A 20,388-nucleotide genomic window follows, 5' to 3' on the forward strand; every position below is an offset into this window, starting at 1 on the left:
TATTTGGAAGCTCAAAGTGAGAGCGAGGGTGGGGTTCAAAAACCCTCGGCGACAACGGCAAATTTGACCTTCTCGCCGTGACCGCACAGAAGCATCACTGGTGTGAATTTCAACTTTCAAGAACATGAACATGAAAAGAGATGAAGATTAGACCTTCTGATTATTAGATGATTAATCACTACGACACTCTCTACATTGGCAAAAAGTCGATGTCACACCAAAGTGACCTTCGCTACAATGTAATAATGTGTGTCAATCCTTTGAGAACAAAAGTAACTGTTAAGCTACATGTTAGGTCATCCTGTAATCAAGTTATGAATAGAAAACCAGACCTGCAGCTGTAGCAAAGTTGAGTCTACTCAAAGGCATTCAGCATCTTCTGGAGCCCAAAGCGTCAGCCCAAAATCTCACCTCATTGCCCTGTCAGGATCTTGGCCTTGGCAGTGGGCCCGCGCAGCCCTGTTTTCATCGACAGCGGGGCAAATTGAGAGTAGAAAAGAAAAAATTGCGACTGGATTGACGAGAGCAGTAGCCTTCTGCTCATATGAGCGTTAGGGTCTCAGGAATAAGAGGGTAAGAGGCTACGTAGAGGTCCAAGTCCGCTACTTCAAAGGGCCGTTTTAATACAGACCCTGGAACGGTTAGCAGAAGGTCAGGACAAAGGAGGATTATGGGATAGATGGCCAATACTACTGAGGACACAGTGGGAGAGTGAAAATGAATCACGGTGGTCTTAGTGGTTAGAAAAAACATCCCATAGGTCCACTCCATTGTCTTGTTGAAATGTGAAAAACTAAAGCTGTACTTGCTTACTGATTCTGAACCATTCTGGTTGAAGGATTCATCTCAATGACTGATGTGAAACAATCTGATTTAAGACTTTCTATCTCTTGACCAACCAGACAGCATGGCTTATTTTCTATTCAAATCATTATTTTCTAAATGTGAGTTGATTTCAAATATAAAAATCAACACATTGCCTTTAAGTGAACACATACCAAAACACTCAAATATAAACTAAAGTAACTTAAAATGCATTCTTGCTTCTACCACCCTATTTTATAGTGATGTTTAAAGCTTCTTCTAAGAAGTGTGGTGAGCGCCTCAGCTTTAACTTGACATCGTATGGCAGCCCCGAGAGGCAAGTGAGAAACTAAAGTCTGATCTAAATAGTTGTTTCTGCTGTGTTTAAGACAGGTGAAAAACAGAATTTTTCAGAATAATTTCTTTCTTATTTCTGAAATATTTTTTAATCTGTGAAACAGGTGGAAAAAATTAAGTTTTGCCACGATCATTTTTCATTTTTTTTCATCTTTGAAAACAGGGGATTGTTGTAATTTGTTGTAATACTATTTTCAGCCACAAGAAGCACCACTACTCCATGTTCTAAACAGTACAAAAAACATTCATGTTTTCTACCAGGTGAGGATTAATTCACATAACTTGTTAACGCACAATTTTCATACCTTGTGTTTAGAGTGCATGGAGAAGCATATCGATGAAAAAGAATCACCTGTTTCACAGATGAAAACATTTTTTAAGGAAAATACAAAGATTATCCTGGCAAAACCTTTTGTCACCTGTTCTTAAATCATAAACAAAGTAGAGAAAACTATTTAGATCATTCGCAATTTCTCACTTACCTCTCAGGGCTTCCGTACATTTGCCTAAAAAGTATTTTGCAGTTCAGCCTGAAAGAGGTAAATCAACTAACTTTTACAGAGTATTTTGGGCAGTTTTGCCTTAATTAGATGGTGTACAGCAGGGAGCCGACAGAAAATTAGGGAGGAGAGAGAACTGGGTGACATCCAACAAATTGGTTGTTACAGTAAAAGGTCTAAGAGCTGAGGGCTCAGCATCACCAGCAGTCATTTATCATATCAAACTGCGTGTGTGTGTATCTGTAAGACATACAGTAAAAAAAACAAAAAACGTGTCTATTTACTGTGCATTGTGTGAAAGGTGTGTGTGTGTGTCTCAGCCAGCATCCCCTCCATGCTCCGGTGACCTGAGGGTGCTCAGTCTCAATCGGGCCTGTGTTGATTCTGCACTGCATTCTTCCACGAGGCTTATTTTTAGTTGACAGGCAACAAATCTGCAGTCCTTGCCTGTGATCCTGTGATTTTTGGGCCTGTTCCCTCTCAAAACATGAGTGGAAAAAAAGGATGTGGGGCCAAACAGGCTGTTACACTCGTGCTTGTTTTAGCTCCCGAGTCTATAAAAAAATGACGGGGTTTGTAATTATGACTGTGCATGGAGAGGCTCCATGATAGGGCGCTAACTCAATAACTACATGATACGCTCGCGCACGCACGCGCACACGCACACGCACACACACACACAGTCTGAATTGGGTTTGTCTTTCTGGTCACCTGACGGATGTTATTTCAGTAATCACAAACATTTCAGTCCTGGTTTAATGTGTTAAGCCCTAGCCCTATTTTGTCCTTGTGTGTTAAGTCCTGGTAGAGATATGCGGCTCTGTGTGGATTGTCCACATAGTCACATTGGTCCACTCCCGAAATGTGCTGAGTGGTTAGCCTGTGTAGTGTCTTTTTTTGTGTGTTTTAAACTACGGAAGCCCTGAGAAAGTAAAAAGTAAAAAAAAAAAAAGAAATATCTAGTGCTCTATTTTCTAAGTGTGATATAAAAGAAAATGTATTCCTATTAAAAACAGGTGTTTTTGTCAAAATAATTGAGTTGTAAAGGTTTGTTGATCATTGACTTATCAGACTAAGTCAATGATTCACCAGAATTCTTTTTTTTCTTCACTTTCCTCTGTTTTGTAGACAACAGGGAATTTTGTTAAGAGTTCAATTCAATTCTGTTGTTTGAACTATTCTACAGTGGACGCACCAAGACTTCTTTTCAAAACAAGAATTTACTATATGAACAAGAAAACCAAAGTATTGGTGTCTTCTTGAAGTAATTAATCACACAGCATCGTCTTCCCTTTAGTCTTTACATGCAAATACTGAAGTGTCTCCTCCTGACCTGCTAGCCATGTTCCACTCCAGGGCCGGGTTCTGCGAGCTCCTCTCACTCTCCGCGGACACCCCTCCTTTGGTTCCCTCCTTCTCTGGCTTGAGCTGCTCCCACTGAGCCGTTCCGATGTTGATGGACTGCAGGTCGACCTGATACTGCCGGTCCTCCACCTCTGAGCCCGGGTCTCGCAGGATGCCGAGGTGCAACGCACGTCTAGAGGTGAAGAGAGAGGGAAAAACACTGTTTAGTTGAGTCACTTGACAAATCACGTAGTGATGCTAATGATCCTAAGGACGCCCAGGCTGGACTATGACTTGGATCTCTGAGAGGCGGACTACATGTAGCAGGGGGTAACAAGCAGGTGTCTAGGTCCACCCAACCTAAATGTATAAAACATGAATCGGCTTTATTTATCGTTGTGGGGGTCACATTGGGTCAGGCTGTACTTTTTATAGTCAATTACAAAGAAGTACATGACTCCAGGAGTGGAGCAGGTAGTCTGTTATACTGAACCAGTAAAGAGCTTCTGGCAGCAGGCCCTAACCACTACGGCCCTCTGCCTCCTCAGTGGTTTAGTAGCACACGTTTTTTTACTGGATGATTTAAGACTAAATCAAAGCCTCTGCTACAGCCAGGCTCTGGGATAAATAACTCCGCAGGCCTCAGGTGAAATAATTTGCCTTTTTATAGAAGTTCAGATTCATGCCAACTTATCGTTGGCAGTAAACATTGCTCAAACCCCTGGCTGGACGGCACAGTAGTCTGGAGACTCTTATCGCCTCCCTCTTTCTATTTTTGGGCTCCAGAAACTCTTGTAGAGTATACACAAACTGCGATGTGGCAGGAGAGATGCAGAGATATTGTCAGGAGTGGGCAGCCCCCCCCCCCCCCTCCCCGTCAGCGCCAAGAAAAAGTGATGTCATCTATTTTTGCCTTTCGAGAGACAAGATCCCGGCGAAATTTCACGAGGCAGGAGGAATAATCAGAATTCGACATCTGCACATGACATCAGGGCTCTCGCTTCGTTATATGTTTATTTGTGCTGGTGAATTCAAATGAGAGCTTAAATGGTATAAATAAGGGCTCAAAATGGCTACAGATGTAGCGGCAGCATGAGTAGTTTTATTTGTTTCGGGAACGTCAATGGCAATTTTCATATAGCGCCCCCCCCTTAGCCACGCTGGAAAGGCCTCTACCAGAGCGTGATGTTATGACAATGCGCACCAAGTACAAAAACAATGGCAATGGGAGATCAGAGGTGTATAACTGGATTTAGCTGGATTTGTTGACATACAAACAAGTGAAACAGATCCTTAATCAACATTTGGAACCACATTTATCAACAGAGCGTAATACAAATCAAACCAAGAGCCCTGTAAGATTTGGGTGGGATGTGTCAGTCTAGATTCATTAGGGCTTTTGTAACAGTACCTCCATCACCCTCCCCAAACCCCGAACGGTATTTTTCACATTAAACAAACCACAGTTACCTCATATGCTTTCCAAATTATCTCTTAACTTGGGCTTATTTAGGAGACTCTCTTACTCATAATCAACATTACATGGGAGTCGGCGGGCCAAGTCTCCTGCGTTGCGGAGCCGCGGGGTCATCTCCGATGACATAAATAAATATGATAAACATTTGTCTTGGTCATGCAGCCAGTGGAAACCGGCGTGATTTAATATCAAAAGACATATTTCAGCCAATCGCAGGAAACGAGAGAGCTTCATTTCTGACAAATGAGGAGGGGAGGAATTTTGGAAGTTCCCCTTGGGGTGCAATAATAATTGAAGCCAGATTTTCTTGTTGTACATGTGGGGGGAAAACACTGGCTGGTTTGACATATTTGATTGGTCATGTGAAGACCACACGGCTCGGCCCGGGAGGAACCGGAGAATGCCTTGGGAAAGCGCGGCGCCCTCCACGTACGCGCAGCGGCTGAAAACACACAGCAGTGGGGCAGGTGGAACACGCCCTTCTGCTGGGTCCGCCATGCCATTATCAGACATCATGCGAACATGTGCAAAACGTGGCGCAAAAATGAAAATAACAAGTCATAAATGACATGCTTTCGCAGATGAGGAAAAGCAAGGAGGGGAGGGGAGAAGGGGGAGTAAGAGAGCGAGAGAAAACTTTTCTCAAACAAGTTCTTAGCTTTGCCCTTGTTCCCGAGCCAACCTTATTTTAATTGCAGGAAAAGACCACAGAAACATTATTTTTTACGACAAAATTCTGCTATTTATAAAAAGCGGATCAAAAGCTCTGCAGTAAGAACGCTCTGTTTCATGGCATCCATGGCTATTATTTTTAAAACACATCTCTCCCTCTTCTGACACAATATAAACCCAATTTGAGTCCGAAAAAAGCCACTGGGCCGATTTCGCATCAGAGCTGAAATATGAGGGCTCCCGTCCAACATTATATCATGGCTCAGAGTCAAAACCTCCATCCAACTCCAGCCCTGCAGTGGGAACCGGCAGATGGAGGAGCGGAGGCATGGCGGTGCTATGCATCTAGAACGCAGCACTTGGAAAGAGCCGTCCGCCGCTACTCCATCACAGAGAGAGAAATAATGATGTTCCAAATTCCTTTGAACAGAAGATATGTGGGCAACTTTTACAAATGGGCAATTAATTGCAAGTTATGTTCCTGTGTTTAGCATTCTTTGGGTCTGTGCATGTGCCGGGCGGAGCATCCATCACGTTTTGTGTTATTAAGTGGACGTGTGGGAGGACTGAGTGCTTAACATGTAGCAGATCTGGGAACGTGTGCTGAAGTGGTAATAGGATTCGAGGAGGAACCTACTGGGCATATGCAGAACACAGCCATGAGCTTAATACACATGAATATACTGATAAACAGCAAATGAGCTCATGCACACACACACACAGCTGCATGTCATGGAGGCATTAGGTGAAACCAGTGAGGGATTTACTTTGCTGCTGCACACAGCATCCAGGCTTGCACGATAGGGGGGAATGAATTGCAAGAAAAATAATGTGAAATGCGTTTAAAAGAGTCGTATTGAACGGAGCCAATGGGTAAATAAGTGAGAGGGCTTGTTGAAAAGGAGCGAAAGTGGAATGTTCGGGAGAGCCTGATTACCGAGCTACGGTTTTTGAAGGCTAACCGTGGTTCAAGGTTGTAAAACAAACCGCAGTGGGATCTGGTCGGGGCTCCGGGCCCGGCGGTAGGAGTGTGGGAGCGGTGGGCTGTGTTAGAGACTCTTGCCGAGGGGGGGGGGGGGGTCCTGTGGGCCGGTGGGTGTATCATGGCCCCTTGGCTTTGAATGGCCTCCCACCTTCCTCTCTCAAGCTCCATCCACACCCCTGCCCCAGGCCAATAGGGGCAGGAAGCAGCAGGGTAATACCAAGCGCCGCCGGCTTCTGGATCTCGTCACTCCGAAACCCCCAACCTGAACCCACAACCCCTCGGACCTGTTTTTCACTCCATTTCCCCCAACAATCACATGCAATACATGTCTGCTTACACGTTCAACAGAGGCAGGAGTCTATGTAGATGGAAGTGTGTGTGCAAGGGCCTGGAAGTGTGTGTTTAAGAGAGACGGGGCCTTCTGCTCTCCTGGTGGAACATACACACCGAGGAGAAATTTCATTCAGATCTCAGGCTTCATTCAGACGAGTCCAGCTTAATTAGGCTGTACGCACACATGTGCTATAGTGTTCTTTGTTTTGAGCACACCTCAACTACTGTATATTTGAAGTGAAAGAGCATGGGCTGTGTGAAACACTTAGGGTGCATAATTTGCTGTGGCATTTCATTTTGCGGTGGAAGGGGATAAGAGTTTTAGTGCGAATAGGCACGAATAGCATCACTGTCCATAAAAGTGTTCAGTTGAGGTTCTGATATTCGTTCTCCATGGCTCCAGAATGTTATTAGCCAAACACCGTTAGCACCCCGTGGTGCTTCTGATGTGGAAAGGCCAAAGCTGCACAGTGGCTTCCCCATTCGTCTGCTATGACTCCCAGTGGCTTTAAGCAGAGTCCCAGAGTGTGTGTGTGTGTGTGTGTGTGTGTGTGTGTCGAGGGGGAATTCGTAAGCATTATGATTCATGAAACTTGCAATTACTTAGCGAGTTAAGCGCCCCTTGCCGACGGTGGTCCGCTCTGAATTGCCAGAAATTCGGCAACTTCTGAGCTGCGGATTTATGACCCCAGTCAAGTCCAATTGCTGTTAATTTGCATCTACCAATTACAGTAATTAAGGCTCTGAATTACAACGCTGAGCAGCCCTCGCAGCGAGAGGGGGGGGGGGATGATGTCGTGGAACGCAACGAGTCAGCAGAACGGGAGCCCCCCGGGCTCACTGGGCTTTTTATACCGCTTGCTACTAAAAATGATTGTTTTGATCACCGGAGCTTTTTATTCAACAGGAGTCGAACACAGTCACAAGAACAACAAAATATCCAAGACAAGAGAGCTGCAACAACGCTCCAAATTTGTCACACTTGGCAATAACAAGGTACTTACTCCCGGGCATCTTTAAGCCAAGTACAACTATCCCAATCTATAACTAATTTGTTTCGTTCTCTCTCTCTGGCACAATACGCAATAAACATAAATTGCTGCTTTCCCGGCTTTGATGCAGCGACACATTCCCATGACGAAAATTGAATAATCTATTCTGTTTTAGCTCAACAGCATTACTCATCCCCACTGCTGCTCCCAACAGAAGCCTGTGATTCATTAGGCTGATTGCGCTTTAAAGACACCCATACTCAAACACTTATATCATATTTACACAAGATCTTAGGAGGAAACTATTACTTCTATATACAACGCAAGCAGGGCTTAGCTGGAGCACGTAGCACCCCTGAAGACGACGGCACATGAGTTGAGAGACAGAGGACGGCCCTCTGTTTACAATGTCAGTGTTTGCACTTTGGTTTCAACATATCTTAATCACAGGAGTCATTTATCTCCCGCTGCAGTTTACATGTCAGAGAGGTCCCATTGTGATAAACACGGTCGGTATTAGACGTGTTAAAGATGTCGGTCTGGCCGGCCGGTGTACATTTTATAGGCTCATCGTGCGATAGCTTAAAACAAAAACAACTGCCTCTTGCATCAGAACTCCGATGTCTAAAAGACTGAACAGGTATTTCGTTTGGCTTCGTGAAATTCACACATGCTGCCAACTTTATAAATGAAGATGATAATCTTTGGTCGCAGTGATTCATTGTATGATGAAAACGAACAGTTTGTTACAACCTGGCTCGTTTATTAACACATTATAACGAAAGAGTGTGTTTTTAAAGGCGCGTAATATCATATGTCCTTGGCTGCACATCAGTCCGGAATGTTGATGAGACTCCAAACTTGCGTTTCAGTCTGAGGTACTCTGCAGTTTGTCCCTGCTAATAGCATTGAGGGCCTTATATTGAGATGCACAGATGTCGTCCTGCTCCTGTTCTGCTTATCACTATCACACACACACACACACACACACACACACACACACACACACACACACACACACACACACACACACACACACACACACACACACACACACACACACACACACACACACACACACACACACACACACACACACACACACACACACACACACACACACACACACACGGTCTGTTGCACGGTACATTCTTGGGCAACAGGGACAGAAATTCATTGGCTTTTTAAAGGCGCGGACTTCTCACCGGACTCCTTCATACAGTGGATACATATCTGAACTGGATCTACTGAAAAAGGCACCTTGGATTTTCATTTGTGAACAACTGAAGTGGCTCCTGCTGTTAACGGCTGAAATGTTTGTCATACATCAGTCCGTCTTGTCCCTCGATGTTCTTAGATGGTGGCATCTACAGTTCCAGATTCAGGTTCCGCCCACACATCATTGCAGTTTGTATGAGAGTTTCTGAATAAGGCCACATTACATGAGCTGCCTCCCTATTTATCATCTGTACTAACACCAAAAATCAGTAACTGCAACCTCAGATCATGGTAGATGGTACATAGACCTGTACTTGTATAGCACCTTTCTAGTCTTCCGACCACTCAAAGCGCTTTAACACTACATGTCATTCACACATTCACACACTGATGGCAGACTACCATGCAAGGTGCCACTCTCCATCAGTCCAAACAGATGGCACAGCCTTCAGGAGCACTTCGACATGGACTAGAGGAGCCGAGGATCTAACCGTCGATCGTTCGACAATTCTTGAACCTGCATTTTTTCCGGCCCATCATGTTGGTGTGAGCTACAGACACATATAAAACTACATTATTTCAAAAGCATGTAAGATTCTAAAATCATGAATGAGGATCATTGGAGCACTGGATGTATTTGTCCTGATGCTGAACCACAATTTGATGCAATTAGCTGGTTTGTTTTAAGTCTCGTAAGAGTTGTCTCTCACTTTGGGCCATCTTGGCCAGTACCCCCTTGTAAATGAGATTCCAAATCTCAATAGGATTATCCTGGTCAAATAAAGGTTGAACCAAAAAAAAATAAAACTAGAATCACGGCCTTGCGATTGTATGCGTCTGACAACCACTCATGCTGCAGTTTATATGCAGGTCTATCCAAAATGTCATCACTTTATCACGTGTTCTGTAAAGGTCACAGTGACCTTTGACCACCAAGTTCTAATCAGTTCATCCTCGAGTCCAGGTGGACATTAGTGCCAAATGTGAAGACGCTCCTGAGATATTGCCCTCACAAGAGTGGACTTGACGGACGAAACAAAAACATGATAATGCATGAAAAATACAATACTCGCACTTGCTGAGAAGTAGTAGTAGTAGTAGTCTGTGTGTCCCTGCAGGACAAAGCTACCCCATTGGCCCCAATTAAAAGTGAGTGGGCCAGTGCTCCTGAGATCACTTCCTCTACAGATTGGACACGCTTCCTCCCGGCTCGGCCTTTATAAAACATGTCAGGCAGAGCTCTAGCGGCGGGTCCCGAGGTGTGAAAGGGAAAGCCTCGCTGACTTCCTCAGACCTCAGATTGAAAACACATTTTGTGTCCCCACAATGATGTAACCCCCCAACCCCACCCCTCTATTTTAATTCGAGAGGCCTTATCTTTAATTGATCGCTGGAATAGATTATTCCCAACTGGCTGCAGTGGGAAACATGGCAGGGCCATAGTCAAGGATCTGGCTTGCCCTCAGATGCAGTCATCTTCATCAAGCTAAAGTAGAACAGGCACATACCTCAATGCCACTTTTACACTAATTAAAGGAAAATAATCCTTTTTTTTTGCTGGAAGAAGACTGCAGATCCGAAGCCTACCCCTGGTCTCTGGCGGGGGAGCTTGGCACGTTCACCGCTCTGACCGACAAAGCCTGAAGTGACTCGAACATAAAGGAGCCGCAGTGGCCCCAGAACAAAAAAACATTTATTCCAGCTGACGCAGTTTCAAGTAGGTTGAGGATAATTGATGATGCGGCGAGAGCAGCACTGTTGCAGCTGCATCTCACATGTCGTATCAGACGTCCAGATTCTCAGAAAACACAGCGGCGCACACGCTTATCGTTCCCTAATCTTATCGCTTCAAACTGTTGAGCACAGTGTTTTCTCTCAGACCAGAACTACACACTACCAGGACAATACGCAAAAAAAGCTGTGGTGAGACTGGATTAAAACATAATGCTCGCTCACACGCAATATACAATTGGCTGTATGATCTGGAGTCTCAAACCGAGATGGTTACAGTCCTCGCAGCATTCCTCCTGATTTACTCCTGCACATAAATTCTTCACTTGGTGCTCCGGCGAGGAGGGTGTTTTATGGAGCTGTAAAATTAGGCCCACTTTATGGATTCAACAGCATGAACCACTACTGTTTTTTTTCCCCCCACTTGATATTGATTAAGCGCTTTGGTATTGCCAAGCTGGTTCACATTAGTGCGCACATGCGCGTCGGGTGCCTTTTGTTTTTTGTGTTTTTGAAGATGCTCATTTCTATCTGTGAAAGTGAGGCTCTTTTGGCAGAGCGCTTTCAAGTTGATTACACGTTTGTTTACAGCAATTATTGAATTCTGACAAAATGTTTAAAGCAACGAGATTGCATATCAAGGCCTTATCCTTCTTCGGATAAAGACATGAACATTTTTCCTAAACAAAGTCATGGGGAGTGATGGCCATATTTGATTAGGGTTAACGTGCGCTACAGGTTTAGCAGACGGGCTGAACAAACATGTAACGGGATAGCTAAAACAGTAGGTCCTTGCTCGCTGACGTTTGCCTTGACCTTAAACAACATTTTGTTCCAAGTCAGATTTCCCTGCAGCAAACAAAGGCGGAATGAAACAGAATACAAGGAGTCGCTGCTGGAAGCTCCCACATAATGGAATTAAAAACTTATGTCTAAATCACAGGCTTTAAGGAGAGACGGGCCGGACTTTTGAGAGTACGAGAGCAGCTTAGGAGCCCCTGGTGCGGCCCAGGACCACGGCACTGCGAGCTCTTTCTCATGAGATAGCGTCCAAATACTTCTATGTCAGCGAGGAAAAAACAGCATAAAATAATTACAATAATGTGGGGCACACATGCTTCCTACTTCGGCTAATTCTTCCTCCTCTGTAAATGGCTGCGTGAGCCAGTGTTTATAATTCTGAAGCGGATCTCGCATTCATCCAAACCGCCGAGTGTATTTATACAAAGTGACATTTCTATATGGGAGATTTCCCCCCTTCTTCTCCCCCCCTCTGACTGAGGAAGTCACATGGGGCGGGGCGGTGGTGCTGTTGATTTGGGGAGGGAGGGAAGAATGGAGAAAAGGTACAAAAAAGAAAAGGATGAGAGAGGGACCGTAACTTCATTTCAAATCAAGGAGAAAGATAATGTAAAAGTAGAAAGAAGGTGAAACAGAGAATGACAATGAGACTTCTTAGAAAGCGCACAGGTGTTTTTAATAACATTAATGAGGGCTCCTTTCTTTTCTTGTGTCCCGGTAAGCCGAATACACTTTTTAAAAAAAACAATTTTTATGTTTTTTAAGACCTCAACAGAAAAAAAAATGCAATACTCTTTCCACAACAAAATGAATGCAGATTTGGGCAGCGCTTTATGTTTGAAATCAACTTGACAATATTCAAAGTGGACATTTTGTATCTCCACAACCTGACCCGCCAGGCGGTTTGTTACACCGAACCATCTGAGAAGCCGTCGTTGGAAACTGTCTGGAAAATGGCAGGCACATTAAAAAGTACGTGGCTATTAAAGCATAAACTCTAACCTCTTGAGGAGCCGCCATTGTTGTTTAGAACGAACACCTAAGATACCTAAGCCACGCCCCTAGCTGCCAGTAGCTCCTCTCAGGACGCTGACTGCTCCACGTTCTCGATTACTGGACACCAATCAGAACATGACAAGAGCAACGAAGAGCTGGACTGAGACACGACCAAATGCCACACCATATGTAAACAAGTCAGTTCTGTGAGGAGATATTTCTCATGCAACTAGGCATCACCTCAAAACTTAAAATAATACTTTTTAGGATATTTGATGACGTTAAAGACTTTTTGAAGGTTCCACAGTGACCATTATCTATTACATACACTTGTTCTGTTCCTACTCTCACATGCCCAAAAGGCCTATCTGGGTCATTTTCTCCACAGAGGTACTACAGTATGTATTCAAAGCATTGATATGTGATTGATAAGGAGCTGCCACCCTTAAGCATGAATACATGAGCTAAAAAAAAAAAAGAATCTACGAAAGAGATGCAAGTAAAACCTACACAATCTTCCAATTCCTCCACTTAAGAGTATCAGGAAACATGTCAAGACAAATCCTTCTCCATAAAGACTTTGACTGTGTTCTCTGGCTGCTATCTGTCATTTCAAACGCCGTCATCACACCAATCCCACTGCTTCATCTGAGAGTCAAATGATCCGACTTCTGCGGGTTAAACGAGGCGAAAGCTCTCACTTCCTGTCACACATATAGTGTGAACGAAAAGGGGAGAGAAACCCGCTGAAAGAGATTAGGAGTAACGTAGAGAAACGTGACATTAGAGGAGGTGCGGTGTGAGTGGAATGCCCTCAACAGGTTGCTGAAACGGCTGCAAATCGGAGACCTACAGGGTAGGTGAGAGTCAGAATAAAGGCTGCATTCAATCAGCCTCATCTGGAGCCCGTCACACTGAACATGTGCGGACGACAGCGTTCTCTGAGAAGCGGCCTGAGTCTGGTTGTTTCTGTGTTTGCCGGCGCTGCACCTCTTTCCAATAAGGAGGAAGAAACACGCAGAATGTGAGAAGCAGAACTAGGAGAGAGGATGAGTAGAAAGACTGAATTTTAGTAATTAGGAGACAGAGCATGAAACCTAAAAAAACCCTCAATGAGACACGATGATAGAGACGTTCTTATGGAGGATAACCTCCATTATTAGATCATCTTTACATAATTACCTCGCCAATCATTTTCTACCTTCTTTTAGTATCCTCCCTCTCTTCTCCCCTCTCCACTCGTGCCAGTCAGAGTTTTGGTACACTGACTCCAGAACAGTGAGGAAGTGGCCCCTGAGGGCCAGGCTCCTGACAAAACCACAACTCTAAACAGGCCGCGCTGTGAAAATATGGCATTCGAACAACACGATGCCAAAACTTTCTGACCACCATGCCGACATCCAAAACAGCTGCGGGCCCTGAGAACATTTAATTGGAATAATAACAAAGAAAAAGAACAGACAAGGGGGAAGAAAAAGGGGACAAAATAATAAAAAGAAGTAGCAGGAGGGGAGTCGAAAATCAAAAACATGCAAAACAGAGCTTGGGCAGTGTCTGCGTTGAGCTGGAGAACGGAGCGGGCCTTGTTTTTATCAGAAGGGACTGAGAGATGAGGAAGATGTGAGGCTCTACCAACTTAAGAAGCACATTGAACAGAAGAGTATATGTCGTGAACCAAGAGGCTGCAGGGACAGAATGAGATGTTGAGTGAAGGATGCTGTAGGATAGGAAGGAAGGAATGAATGGGGGGGGGGGGGAAATCAGAGAACTACTGTTTCTGCTGAGCGAAGAGTCCAGGTGTAGAGAATTAGAGGAGATGGCACATCAAACAGGGCCGTGCTCCGCACTCTTTCCTGTTGCCCCTGTGGCAGGAAATGCTCTACAGCATCCTGTGAGCTGACCAGAGAGAAACTGACGAGAGAGGGAGGGAGCAGCGAGGAGACCCAAGTGAAGAGGGAGGTGAAGGACAGAGGAGGGCACGTGTTCAGCAACGACAATGTAGAGAAACGACAGAAGGGGAGGAACAGAAGCAATTCTGCTGAAGGGAGAAGGGAAGAAGTGAGGAGAAGGTAGCAAAACCTCCACATGGGTAGAGGGGGACAGGAGAGATGGATTGTGGGATACATGAAGACTGGACCATGGAGTTGTACTAGGCCTGTCAGGGTCTGGTGGAGGAGGAAGAATTGATTAAAGGATATTGTGCAACTGTGGCTCCTTATCAATCACATATCAATGCTTTGAATATATACTGTAGTAGTCTACAGTACTCTACTGTAGTTCTCTACACCTGGACCTAAAAAAAGGTTGCATTTCTCTGTTGGGATCTTTCCAGAATGTTGTCAGACACTTATAGTAACAATGTGAGTGTGTCAGTGGCAAAAACAAGCACTTTTAGTGGGCGTATGTTGATGGTGCAGCAGCTGCAGCGTTCTCCCTCAATACTGGACAACATTTTGAAAATGGTTGTCCCCATTAAGACCCTTTAAGTCTTTAATTCAATTCTATATATCGGCTCCCTGAGACAGAATACTCTGAAGGAAGGTGACAGACTGGTGACGGGCCAAATCATGGACGGATGAGCAGGTTAAATGTTACTGTGTAGGTCTCACACAGCACAGTGATGTTTGCACGCGGCTTAAAACAAAAGTGTAATGTGCACAAGTGTCTTTGTAGAATGTGTGACATGGTGTGTGTGAGTCAGACATGTCAGCTTGTGATGTGGGAGTCTCCCTGTGCTGCCTGTCCAACATGTGTCTGTCAGCTGGAACTCTCCCTCAGAAAAAAAACTAAATTCTCTTTAAAATGCTAATAACATCAGTCCATTACCAGGCTACACACAATGTGAGGCCCTTCAAAAAAACAAAAACTGTTCAAAGCCCTTCAAATGCTGTCTCCGCTGTTAGAGGAGGAGATGGAAAAATATCAAGGAGGGGAACAATGATGCTTTAAACACTGGCTCCTCGTCACCGCTGAGGAATGGAGGCAAGTCCTGCCAACGGTCGGACATTTTCATTTCAGCGGAAATACATGGAGCGAAGCATATTTGCTCGAGTTAATCATTTTTGCCCCGGTTACATGTGGGCAGGGGTGGGGGGCTGATTGGAGGGCTGTGTGTGTGTGTGTGTGTGTGTGTGTGTGTGTGTGGGGGGGGGGGGGGGTAAGTTGTGGAGAGAAGAAAGGGGACCACCGCAGTAGAGTTGTCTACACGGTGGCTTCGCATTTCCCTCTGCGGTTCTCTCAAACCTGCAGCTAAAGTAACATGACTGACACACACACACACACACACGCACGCACGCTGAGTGTACAAAACACAATACCTGTAGGCGTGCAACCATAATAACTCAATAGCGTGAAATTCATTCCACATTCAGTTCCTTTATGTCATACAGATATTCAAAATAGCAGAAGGTTCTTGATGAAAATGTGCACTGGTATCAAACTGGAGTGTGGGACTCAAACTACATCGATACTTGTATATAGTAATAGATGCATTCGATCATACTGCAGGTGCATTTAGAAGGATTAATAAGAAGCGACTGCCTCAAGACCGCAAAATCAAATCAGAGGATATTCAATTTACACATACTGCACTTGTTTATTTAGGAATTTATTTAAACAGGCTAGCTAACCAGACACAACAAATGAATGCAGAGGGACTAATCAAACATACATATTAGAGTTGGTAACACTCTGCACATTAAAGAAGTGATCCGATACCGAGCGGGACGGAGGACAAACAACCGGTAAAGACCAGGAGGAGGAAGACGGTTCTGAGCCCGCTTCAGTGCCAGCCTCTTGGTTCTTTCAAGTCTGGTTGGGCCTCCTGGGGTCGTAATGTGCCTTATTACACAAGCATTAGGGCAATTACGCCACTGGTTTCACATTGGCTTCCCAGAGCCACAGAAGAGCTTGTGGCTTCACACATGGACATTTGAAAGCATCTGCACATTCCTGCTTTCTTGAGGTTGACTTCTACTCTGTTTTTTTTCCCCACCCCTCTTTCCGACTTTTACTCAATCCTCAGAATGCTCTGGACCGATGTTCCACTGAGTCGCCTACTGATAACTGCTGCTTGGCAGAAGACTGCTGCACACACACACACACACACACACACACACACACACACACACACACACACACACACACACACACACACACACACACACACACACACACACACACACACACACACACACACACACACACACACACACACACACACACACACACCTAAAAAATTCACACAGGCCATGCCTTTGAAGAGCTGTATATATATATACAGAAACTCAACATCTAGGTTGCTTTATTTCAGGGCAAAAAAACCCATTACAATACAATAACACACTAGTATATTTATCATTCGTAATGATGTAAATATTACGTCAAATTTTCCGAGGAACTAAAGTGCTGACAACTGTAACAGCCTTACTGCTGAAGTTCAGCTATTTCCAGTTAATTCCTCATGAAAAGAAACGAGACAAAGTGGAGACACACTGACTATCGATGAAGTATTCCTGATTGTCCACCTGGCCCCCACTACTGCTGTGTGACTGTCCAATCAGAGCGTCCCTGTCAGAGCAGTGATAGCCTCAAACCAACCACACAGGATGCCAGAACATCAACATGTCATGAGGGGGAGAGTAAAGGAACTAAAACACAACAACGCACAAAGCTGAGGCTCCACTACAAGCATGGAGGCGTGCACGAAACATATGCACTTACAAGTTCAAGCACGCATCAGACTTTGACAGGGTAACACCGGTAGAATGTGTGTATCGCATGCTGCAGCGAAGAGCAGAGCTTCCTAGGTTGCCGGTACGCGTGTATTCTTAGAAGCCTCATATCCTGCCTCAGGATGAACCATTTACACTCACAATCAGTGAGCCGCGTGGCCGGGCGGTCAACCCCTGGATCAGGCCCTTTTATGAGCGCGGGACAGCTGAGGGCTGATCCCTCTCGCCTCTGTCAGCGCGCATCCCCGACCTGACTGACAGCAGCATGCCAAAACACAAAGAGCGCTTTTTCCGGGAAGTTCTGAATTGAGGTCCGTCACCTTGAGTGTCACCAAAAACAAGGAACGCAGAACTCCAGTCTGCTTTCAACAGCAGACACATAGACAGATGTGAAGGGGGGGGGGGGGGGGGGGTTATCTTCCGATGAGAATGAAAATGCTCATAGCAGTTTCCGCTGCAGGTGATACTAGTGAAAAGGTAACCATAATACGTAGGGCCCACCCTCTTAGGAGTCTATTACATATAGAGGTCCTATCTGATGTACAAATGTCAGCCGATGGGTGGCGCTACATGAGAGGTTGAGCTATTCCATGAATAAAGAAAGGTTCAACCTTTAAGGGCGATGATTTTGTTCAGCAAATGTCAAGACAATCTGATCTATTGTCAGATTTCTTGTGTAGAACGTTAATAATTGCACCAAAGACGGGTCATAAAAAGGACTTTGATCATCCAACGCAATTTAAAAAAAAAAAGAAATGAATGGAACACTTTTTACAGTGGAGTGCTGCAGGGATGACGGGGATTTTTGCCGTCACCCAATTGGCTTTTAGCAACCAGTAATGGCACGAGAGGGTGGAGCTAAGTTCAAATGTCAAATGCTGAATAAGACTTTTTTATGTGACCAACAGGTCTGAACATAAAACACACTGAGAAAGGCTTGTAGTAGACAAAAACAGGAACAACACCTGGACCGGGCAACGCCGTGGTAGCCACCTGTCAATCAGTAGGTAGCCCCGCCCTAAAGCATACTCCTCTTTATAGTCTGTTTGGTAGTCTGGTTATGGTCTAAATGGACCATCATTTACTAAATGAACATCATGCTGTATTGAAGAAGACTTGAAACTAGAGATTGAGACCATAAACTCATGTTTACAATGTTTACTGAGGGAATAAATCAAGAGAGAAGTAGAGTCATTTTCTCATAGACTTCTATACAACCAGAGGAGTCGCCCCCTGATGAACAGTAGAGAGAATGCAGCTTTAAGGCATGAAGCATTGGCTTCACTTTTCAGAACCGGAGGTTTGCACCTGGTTAGCAACCTCCTTCTTTGAGACACATAAGATACTTCAAAATACTCAACGTATTTTATGTCATAGAAAGAAACGTTTGAAACTGTTCAGCTTGTGTTAACCGCAGACCTTGTTTCAGGCATCCGACCAAAAACCCATTCAAAAACTCCACTGACTTTGGGATGGTGGAACCGGAAGTGCAAAAATGCTGACTCATTCCCGGGTTTTAGGACGCATTCTTGGTGCCACCACAGGATAGATTGACAAGAATTTATCCTCTTTGGATGATACATGTTGTGACGATCCTCTCTGCCTGTTCGTTTGGCTGCCTTCCTTGCAGGTGTGGAGGTGGGTGTAGCAGAGGGTCGTCAGGCAGAGTGGAGGCACCTGAGGCCATTTGCAACACTGGCCCTGTGTGCCAGAGCACTCAGTACAAAAACCCTCTGGATTCGCAGTTGGTCTCTCGCTCCTTCCTGAGACACCAATTTTGGTTTCTGTTGCGGTTATGGTTTGTTTCTACACTATACAACACTGCATATACACTTTACACGCACCCACTCACTTACACTGCTGAAATGACTGACTTCACATGTCACTGTTAGTTTATGTTTGTCTTTTATATTACTTTAAACCTAATAAATAATTAATCAACTGTTTCATTGAATGCGTCTCCCTTTTTTGTCATGGCTGTTCGGCCCGGTTTGTCACAAGGTCCATATTAATTTCATGGCTATTTAGATGGGCTGGACCAAACTGTTGGACTAAAGAACCCAGAGAAGAACTAATCAACATGGCCGTCCCAATAGCTGCTCCACTTTGTGCCAAAAAAAAAAAAAAGAGGGGAAATAAGTTGTGGTTTACTTGTTTGATTCCCCTGCGCTGAGTCCTACTACCCCCCCCCCCCCCCCCCCCCCCCTTCTCTCCCTCGTCTCCACTTTCTCTGCACATTACATCGGAATCGTGTGCATAAGATGGCCATAAAAATGTATAGCAGGGCCCAGGCTGGGGTTCTCTCCCTCCTAATCCCCCTAAACCTCTAACTGCAGGCTGAGGAATACAAGTGTTGTGGCGCAATCTTCTCACAGAGCGGAGAGCCCTGAGAATAACATCACAGAGGCCACAGATATTTATGGAATGAACCACAGGCTGTACACAGAAGTCAGCAGACACCACAACACAGCACACAAGACCCCGTATACAGCTCCCTGCTCATACACGGCACAAGACGCTGCAAAGTGTAGCGCTGCGGTCAAAAGCTCTCTAATGATAGATATGTGGAATTAGAGGGACGGAGAGAAAGATGACAAAGATACAATATGATATAGAGGCAGCTATAAATCAGTGATTTTATTATCCATATGAGCTTTATTTCTCATCCGTCTCTAGTCGGACAGAAAGGGTGGTCCGCCTGGACAGCGTGGCCCGCACCCTGAGAAGGACCGATTGCCTTACAGAGTGGTTGACTTGATTGAACGCGGCGGTGGATCAAATCCACTAACATTCATCTGGTTTTCTCCACTCTGCTCTCATAACATTAGCTCCACAAATGCAAACCAAGAGTCAGTCAGTCAGTCAGTCAGTCAGTCAGTCAGTCAGTCAGTCAGTCAGTCAGTCAGTCAGTCAGTCAGTCAGTCTCTCTCTCTCTCTCTCTCTCTCTCTCTCTCTCTCTCTCTCTCTCTCTCTCTCTCTCTCTCTCTCTCTCTCTCTCTCTCTCTCTCTCTCTCTCTCTCTCTCTCTCTCTCTCTCTCTCTCTCTCTCTCTCTCTCTCTCTCTCTCTCTCTCCAGCAGAGGCAAAATGGCGTGTCCCCCCCTTCTTCCAGGAAATCAGCCTGCATGTCATATGATACACTCGCCGTGTCGCGAGGGAGACAGAGGAGACTGTCACACCGGTTCCCACTGAAAAGAACGACAAATATCACTTTGTGGAAAGAAAAAAAAAAAAAAAAGGTGAAGGGGGATATGTTCCGCCCTCAAAGCCACAGCGGTATTCAGTGGCTGAGTCTAAACTTCCTGTTCGCATTGCGACACGTTGTCCAGAGGGCCGTTTCAACATGAGCCCCGCCGAGCCCACACTCCCAGGATCCTCTGTCGGCTCTGCGCTGGCTATCCTGTCTGAATCAAAAACATAAATTCCCGGGCAAGCTTTAATACAAGG

The 20,388-nt window shown here is 45.0% G+C and overlaps 1 protein-coding gene across 9 annotated transcripts in view; it reads right to left on the reverse strand.

The window, feature by feature from the left end:
- The window catches only part of vps13b (vacuolar protein sorting 13 homolog B), a 336,932-nt gene that overhangs the window by 112,828 nt on the left and 203,716 nt on the right, over nt 1–20,388 (reverse strand). For 8 of the 9 annotated variants that reach the window (XM_076105383.1, XM_076105381.1, XM_076105384.1 and 5 more), the window contains one exon: nt 2,995–3,198. In XM_076105383.1, coding sequence (XP_075961498.1) covers nt 2,995–3,198 — 204 coding nt within the window. Of the gene's footprint in view, nt 1–2,994; nt 3,199–18,182; nt 20,130–20,388 lie in introns of those variants that run through there. The other variant, XM_076105390.1, reaches the window with a different exon arrangement.

The sequence above is a fragment of the Anarhichas minor genome, unplaced genomic scaffold (assembly GCF_050575085.1).
Source record: "Anarhichas minor isolate MPS153535 unplaced genomic scaffold, ASM5057508v1 ptg000032l, whole genome shotgun sequence".
Classification (NCBI taxonomy): Eukaryota; Metazoa; Chordata; class Actinopteri; order Perciformes; family Anarhichadidae; genus Anarhichas; species Anarhichas minor.